The sequence below is a fragment of the Orycteropus afer genome, unplaced genomic scaffold (genome assembly GCF_000298275.1).
Source record: "Orycteropus afer afer isolate SDZICR_OR568_19922 unplaced genomic scaffold, OryAfe1.0 scaffold00754, whole genome shotgun sequence".
Taxonomy (NCBI): Eukaryota; Metazoa; Chordata; class Mammalia; order Tubulidentata; family Orycteropodidae; genus Orycteropus; species Orycteropus afer.
The window spans coordinates 591991-599945 of record NW_006922341.1 but is presented as its reverse complement, the minus strand read 5'-3'; the positions used below and the strand labels follow the sequence as shown (position 1 = coordinate 599945).

General features: G+C 49.0%; 1 protein-coding gene across 1 annotated transcript in view; it reads left to right on the top strand.

Moving 5' to 3' along the window:
* Positions 1-7955, top strand: part of CRMP1 (collapsin response mediator protein 1) — a 53876-nt gene that overhangs the window by 3943 nt on the left and 41978 nt on the right. The window contains exons 2-3 of the mRNA XM_007957502.2: positions 2728-2814; positions 4793-4977. Coding sequence (XP_007955693.1) covers positions 4854-4977 — 124 coding nt within the window. The 5' untranslated portion in view covers positions 2728-2814; positions 4793-4853. The remainder of the gene's footprint in view (positions 1-2727; positions 2815-4792; positions 4978-7955) is intronic.

Genomic DNA, 7955 nt, shown 5'->3' with positions numbered 1-7955 from the left:
AGAAGTGGATGGCTCCTTCCTTCTTCCAAGTCTGCCTTAGTCTGGAAGCTCTGCTGAAACCTGTTGACCCTGGGTGACCCTGCTGGTATTTGATGTACCAGTGACATAGCCTGCAGCCTCACAGCAACACACAAGCCACCCCAGCAGTATAAACTGACAGACGAGTGGTGGGATATTCAGGACATTATTAGTTAACTTCTACCTTCTATTGGATCACCTTCCTTTGGTAGCTGCCGTCAACTCAGCTCCGACTTATGGCGACCTCACTTACAACAGAACCAAAGTGCTACCTGGTGCTGACCCATCCTCACTGTCATCGGTGTGCTCAAGACCATTGTTGTAACTAGTGTCTGTCTGAGTGCCTTCCAGTCTAGACCACCGCTTGTCCTCTAGTCTGTCCTACTGTAATGGCTTGAACCTTGCTATCACGCTGCAGGCTGTGCCACTGGTATTTCAAATAAAAGCAGCTTCACCCATGACAGACGGGTTTCAGTGGAACTTCCAGACTATGACAGTCTAGGAAGACGGTTGTGGTGGTCTTTTTTCCAAAAAACTGGGCTACTGAAAACCTTGTGAAGAGAAGTGAAACGCTGTCTGGCAGGGCTGAAGGATGAGCCCCTCAGGTTTTCAGCACTCAAGAGTACAACTGGGGAAGAGGTCCAACCTAAAGGTATCTTCCCTAAGATTCTCACTGGCGGATTTTCCAAAGCTGATTGCCTCTGTCTTAGTCTGGAAGCTCCACTGAAACTTGTCTCCCCTGGGTAACCTTGTTGGTATTCGAAATCCCAACACGGCTTCCAGCATCACAGGCAACATGCACGCCACCACAGTGTGACACGTGAATGGCCGGCAGTTTGTCCAGGTGAACCCTTGCCGCTAAGCCCTTGTCACAGGCCCTGCCTCTAGGGAGCCCACCCTGCTGCCCCTGAAATGGTTGCTCTGAACAGCTATTGTCTGTTGGTCCCTCCCCAAGGGGCAGAGTGCAGGCAGGGCTGTGGCTCATCCATCACCAGGTCTCCAAGGCACACAGACAGTAAGTGAGCACGCAGAAAGACTGTCACCCTCCGCCCAGGGTGCCTGGTGCACTTGGCCATGGCAAATGGCAGCAGTGGTCTTGGAAGGCAATGTGGTCACATTCATCAGGGACCCCAACAGGGACTGTTTGACCCCAATATTAAGTGTCTCAGGCTGAGCCTGACAGAATCACCCAAGAGAAGGAGAGAGCTTAGTGTTTGTGAAGATATACCACAAACCCGTGAAAAGTTAGATGCAACTTGTAAGTCCAACATATGAGAGTCATTGTACATCCGTAGGATGGACTTAACTGGTGGCCACCTGAAAGTTATGGTTGTGGGGAACATGAAGTAACTTGGGGTATGCTTATGGTATGCAGACAGTGCCTCCCTTTCTGCTGCCCTGGCCTGGTACATCCATCTGTCTGCCAGGAACTCCCAACTTCCTCCCTGGCCTCTCCCCCAACCCTCAGCCAGCTTATCCCTACCTGTTTTCTGGGTCTGTGCAGAGAAGGTTGGCACCCCTTTACTGTGCTGCTGTGGTAGGTATCTCATTTCTTCCCCTGCAGCCCCCAGGGCACCACCCGTCTCTCCATCTGTCGGTTCCAGAAAAGCCAATCCTGTCACAGGTCCCTCTGCCTCCTCAGGGCCTGGCCCTGGGCTGGGCTGAGTAACAGCAGTCTCTGCCGGGGCATGGGTGCATGACTGATGGCATGGTGGGTTAAGCATTTGGCTGCTAATCAAAACGTCAGGAGTTCGAACCCACCAGCTGCTCCAGAGGAGAAAGATGAAGCAGCCTGCTTTGGTAAAGATTGCGGCTGTGGAAACCCTATGGGGCAGTTCCACTCTGTCCTCTAGGGAGACTGTGGGCCAGAATCAACTCACAACAGTGGGTTTGGTTGGGGCTTTGCTCCTGTGAAGACCGATAGCCTTGGAGACCCTGTGGGCAGTTCCACTCTGTCCTCTAGGGGCGCTGTGAGTTGGAATCCACTTGATGGCAATGGGTTTTGGTTTATGGAAAACAGGTGGAAAAACAGAAAATAACCTTGAAGGCTATGCTGGGGAGTAGCTTTTTCCTCTTCTTTCTCACTGTCTTTTGCATTTTCCCTAAATTGATCATTTCTGTATTCAGTAAGAATGCCTTAAGAAAGTCCTGTTCTACAAACGACCCAGTCTCTTCAACTGATAAATGGTATTGAAAAGCGAGGAGGGGCTGGTGCAGATTTCACTGGCCTGCCAAGCATGTGGCCCCAAGGCCAAGGAGGGTGGCGTGGGGTCCTGGCTCAGACAAATCCACTGTGAAAGGCGTGCTTGAGACAGTCAAGAAAAACTGAACAGGCTTGACTGTCAGCTGCCTGGAGGGGGCTGTGGGGGTGGAGTCCTTGTGGTTGTTTATGTAAGAAACCCTCAGGTTAGAGAGAAATACTACAGTGTCTAGGGGTGAGATGAAAGGGTGTTTGGGATTTGTTTTAAATACTCCAGCAAAAACAACCCGAGGCAAACAAGAGGGTCAGGGGGATGGCGCCAACACCGGTGAAGGGGGAAGCTCTTGGTCCAGGTGGCCCAGGTGGCCCAGGTGGCCCAGGTGGCCGGCCTGTGGCTCTTGGTGCCATTTCTTTCCTTTGGAAATATTTGCAAATTTCACACTAGAAGCTAAAAGAAAAGCCTCTCCTGTTCTCCCCAGTGACACCGAACACTCTGCTTCTTTCCAGAGTGACCGACTGCTCATTAAAGGCGGCCGCGTTATCAATGATGATCAGTCCTTCTACGCTGATGTCTACCTGGAGGATGGGCTCATCAAGTCAGTGACCGCGGCTCACTGGGGCTGGGGGGTGAGGGAGGTGACCTTGGCATGCTCACGGGGGTGGACTGGGGGGTGACCGCAGTGTGCTCGAGAGGGTGGGCCAAGTCGGGGAGCCTGCTGCTGTGCCGAGCAGCATGAGTCTGGGGGTGTCAGGAACAGACGCTGGGAGGCCTAGGAGGCTCAGGCTCCGGGGCAGAAGGGCCTGGCTGGCTGGGGCTGGTTTCTGTCCAGGCCCCTATGCACACCTGTGCAGCCTGCATTAAAGTGGCAGGTCCCTGGGACCCCTGCTCAGTCTCCACGGAGGGAAGAGCTGGGTGATGAGCAGCCTGTGTTGTGATTGAGCTACTCCGACGCCTGGCGACCCCGTATGCATCAGAGCAGCCCCGGGCTCTGCAGGGTTTGCAGTGGCTGATGTTTTGGACGTGAATCACCAGACCTTTCTTCCACAGCACTTCTGGGGGACTCGGACCTCCCCTTTGGGTTGGCAGCCAAGCACATTAACCGGGTACATTCAGTGAATTCACAGCTCCGCTTTCCACCTGCCCAGGGTTTCTGGAACTGGGCTGAGAGGATCTGGGGGGAGGGGGTGTTTAGCTTTCATCCGCAGCATCGGCATGTGAAGAAGACCATGTCCAGACTGGGGTTCCCTTTGCTTTCTCCATGTTGCTGTATGAGGCCCCAGTTCTCCCAAGTGTGGCTGGCTGGTGTGCAGCTCTCTCAGATTTTGGCATCCCTGGTACTCAGCCCCTTCCTGTAGGAGCCAGAGGAGGTGGAGGCGGGCATACAGGAAGGAGCAGCAAAGGGTCTGAGTGAAGGGCAGGGCAGGCAGTGTGTCCTACTGCGAGAACTGCCCAGGTCCCTGTGGGCTTTGATAATGGTGGTGGTGAGGAGGAGGAGGACAGGAGGGGTCTGCGGACTGCCGGGAGCACAAAGCAAGACCCTGTGCAAGTGCCAGTGAGAGGGGGCCTCTACCACTTCCCGGGCAGCCCATCTGCCAGCCCCCAGCTCCAGCTGCGACTAACCATTCCAAGTCCAGCTCAGGGCCCCCTCCACTAGTTCCATTCCCTCCCCCATGTCCCAATTCCGGCCACCCTGAAATCTTGGTTTCACAGCAGTCAGCAAGCTGTTCCCACACCAGGGCCTTTGTCCCCTTACTCCATAGTTCCTCCTGCCTGGGCACCATGCCCCTCACTTGTCATCCCCCCCAACTCGTCACCATCTCCACTCTCCTCTGACTCCTGCTTATCCTCTGTGTCAGTTCCATGACTCCTTCAGGGAGCCCCCCGACCCTAGCCTATGCGGGGCTCACCCCTAATGCCCCCTGACCCTAGCCTGTGTGTGGCTTACCCCTCATGCCCTTCAACTACGTGCCACTTCCTGTCACCACCCAGCATTGGAACCACCAGTATTTTTATCAGTGTCCCCAACAAAACTGTGCTCTTTGATAAGGGACCTTGTTGCCTCCCACCCCTGGGTCCCAGCACTGCCTAACAGAGGACAAGACCAGAGATATCAGAGAGTTGTCAATGGCATGAAGGTACAGACCAGTGAGCCAGGCACATGAGTCAGGGGAGGACTTTGAACTCAGCTGAGGCACAGCCTGGAGCCAGGAAGGGCAGAAAGGCAGAGTGGGTGTGAGGGGGTGAGTGCATCGACAAATGCAGCTTTGAGCTTAACCCCTGCTCGAACAGCAGAAAAACAACTCTGAGGTGAACCCCACCCCTCTGTGGGTAGAGCATCATGAAGGACAGTTTCATGGGAATGCAGTTGTTCGTCCTGCTACCTGGCCTTCTCCTCTTTCTCCTCCACATGTCTGAGCCCCTTGAGGGCAGTATCCCTGCTGAGCACCTGTCTCCCAGTGCCCTGTGTAGGGTCTGGGCCAGAAATGTTTACTTCATGGAACTGAGCTCCAGTCAATCCTCCCGTTACGCATTTCTTTCAAGAGCCACAGGCCATCTCTGTTGTTCATTTCCAGACAAATAGGAGAGAATTTAATTGTACCTGGTGGAGTGAAGACCATCGAGGCCAATGGGCGAATGGTCCTCCCTGGCGGCATTGATGTCAACACGTACCTGCAGAAGCCATCCCAGGGCATGACTGCAGCTGATGACTTCTTCCAGGGGACACGGGCAGCCCTGGCAGGCGGGACCACCATGATCAGTGAGTTGCCCCTCCCCTGCCATTGGGTATGGGCATGAGTCTCTTCATTACAAATGCTCAGCATATACCAGGCACTTCACTCAGGGCATCATTAACTGTAATTCTAACTACAGCCCTAGGACAAAGGTCAGTGTTCTACAGAGCATGTTATAGGTGCCAGTGGGGGTACACAGAGAATTTTATTGGAAAAATAGATTAAACATTTTAAAATTATTTAATGTGTATGGAAGTAAAATAACCAGTGCATCATGAGTGTTATTGCTCAGCACAAGTTTGAAGTCAACATTTAGATTTTTCAAAACTGTGGAATGATTTAAAGAAAAGTATTATGTAAATATTGATATGGTTGTAGAGAGATACAGCAAGGTGCATGTGGACTAGACAGGCCCATCAGGCCTAGTGATAGGAAGGTCAAATTAACCATGGCCAAGTCTTTAGGGTGGAAGGACAGTGGGCAAGGGAGCTGAGCAGAGACTACTCCTTACAGGTGTTTGGCCCAGAGGTCATGTCTAGAGAAACAGAACTGCTGTTGTTAGTTGCCTTCAAGTTAGATTGAACTCATAGCGCCCATATGTAACACAGAGCAAAATACTGCCCCAGTCTTGTCATCTCTGGGACCATTGGTATATTTGAGCCCATTGTCGGAGCTACTGTGTCAGTCCGTCTCAGTGAGTATCCCCCTCTCTGGCTGACCCTCTATTTTACCAATCATCATTAGTCTTTCCTGATGACACCATCCTTGCTTCTAAGGAGCATTCTGGATGTACTTCCTCTAAGACTGATTTGTTAATTTGTCTGGCCATCCGTGCTATATTCCATATTCTTCACTAACACTACAGTTTGAACATGCAATTCCTCTTTCATCTTTCTTTTACTTTGTCCAAATTTTACATGCATATGTGATGGTCAAAAATACCATGACTTGAGTCAAGTACATCTTAGTCATCAGAGTGGTAGCTTTACTTTTTAAGATTTTAATGAGATCTTTTACAGCACATTTGCCTGATGCAATATATCATTTGATTTCTTTACTGTTACCATGGGCGTTTATTGTTGATCCAAGTACAATGAAATCATTGACAACTTCTTTTTTTTTTTTTTTTGGCCATTTGTCATGATATTGTTTCTTGGCCCGGTTGCGAGAACTTCTGTTTTTGGCCATTTGTCATGATGTTGTTTCTTGGCCCGGTTGCGAGAACTTCTGTTTTTTGACCATTTGTCATGATGTTGTTTCTTGGCCCGGTTGCGAGAACTTCTGTTTGTTGGCCATTTGTCATGATATTGTTTCTTGGCCTGGTTGCGAGAACTTCTGCCTGCTTTATGTTAGAGTGTAATCCATACTGAAGACTGTGGTCCTCGACCTTCAGCAGTGAGTGCCTCAAAGCCATCTTCATTCTTGGCAAGCAAAGTTTTGGCGTCTGCATATTACAGGTTGTTAACGAGTCTTCCTCCAATCCTGATGTTGTGTTCTACTTCATATAGTATGGCTTCTTGAATTATTTGCTCAACATACAGATTGAATAAGCAAGGGGAAAGGATACAATCTTGACACTTTTTCCAGTTTTAAACCATGTACTTATTCTGTTCAAATGACTGCTTCTTGATCTTTGTGCAGGCTCTGCATGAGCACAAGTGTTCTGAAATTCCCATTCCACACCATGTTATCCATAATCTGTTATAATCCACACAGTCAAATTCCTTCGTGTAGTCCTTAAAACAGATAAACATCTTTCTGATATTATCTGATTTGGGCCAAGATCCATCTGATGTCAGCAAGGGTATTCCTTGTTCAACATCTTCTTCTGAATCTAGCTTAAACTCCTGACAGTTCTCATCAATATAACTATAGTCATCTTGAGAATTATCTTCAGAAAATTTTGCTAGCATGTGATATTAATGATAATGTTCAATAATTTCAACATTCCATTTGACCACACTTCTTTGGAATGGGGGTGAATATGGAGCTGTATTCCATTGGCCAGGTGGCTGTCTTCCAGATTTCTTGGCATCGACAAATATGCACTTCCAGCATTGCATTCATTTGCTGAAACATCTCAGGTGGTTATTCATCAGTCCCTGAAGCCTGGTTTTTCACCAATGCTGTCAGTGCAGCTTGGCCTTCTTACTTCAGCACCAGCAGTTTTTGATCATTTGCTACCTTCTGAAGTGTTTGAACATCAACCAGTTCTTTTTGGTACAATGACTCTGTACATTCCTTTCATCTTCCTTAGCTGCTTCCTACATCACTCAATTTTCTGCCCATAGAATCCTCCAGTATTGCAGCTCCAGGCTTGAATTTTCTCTTTAGTTCTTTCAACTTGAGAAATGCCAATCATGTTCTTCCTCTTTGGTTTTCTAACTACAGATCTTTGAACAGTTATTTCATTATACTGTTTACCTTGTCCTCTTCAGTCTCCCTTTGAAATTTTCTGTTCAGCTCATTTTCTTCATCATTTCATCTGTTTGCTTTAGCTACTCTGTGCTTAAGAGCAAATGTTTCAGAGCCTCTTCTAACATCTATTTTGGTCTTTTTCTTTTTTCTTGTCTTTTTAATAACTTTTTACTTTTTCATGTGTGATGTCCTTCATCTCATCCTACAACTCCTCTGGTCTTTGGTCCATTAGTGTTCACTGTATCGAATCTGTTTTTGATATAGTGTCTAAATTCTGGTGGGATGTATTCAAGGGCATGTTGTTGTTGTTGTTGTTAGGTGCCATTGAGTCATCTCCGACTCACAGCACTCTATGTACAACAGAATGAAACACTGCCTGGTACTGTGCCAGTCTCACAATCCCTGCTATACCTGAGCCCATCATTGCAGCCACTGTGCCAGTCCATCTTGGTGAGGGGCTTCCCCCTTTTTGTTGTCCCTCCACTTTACCAAGCACAATATCCTTCTCCAGAGAATGGTGCCTTCTGACAACATGACCAAAGTAGATGAGACGAAGTCTGGCCATTCTCGCTTCCAAGGAGCATTC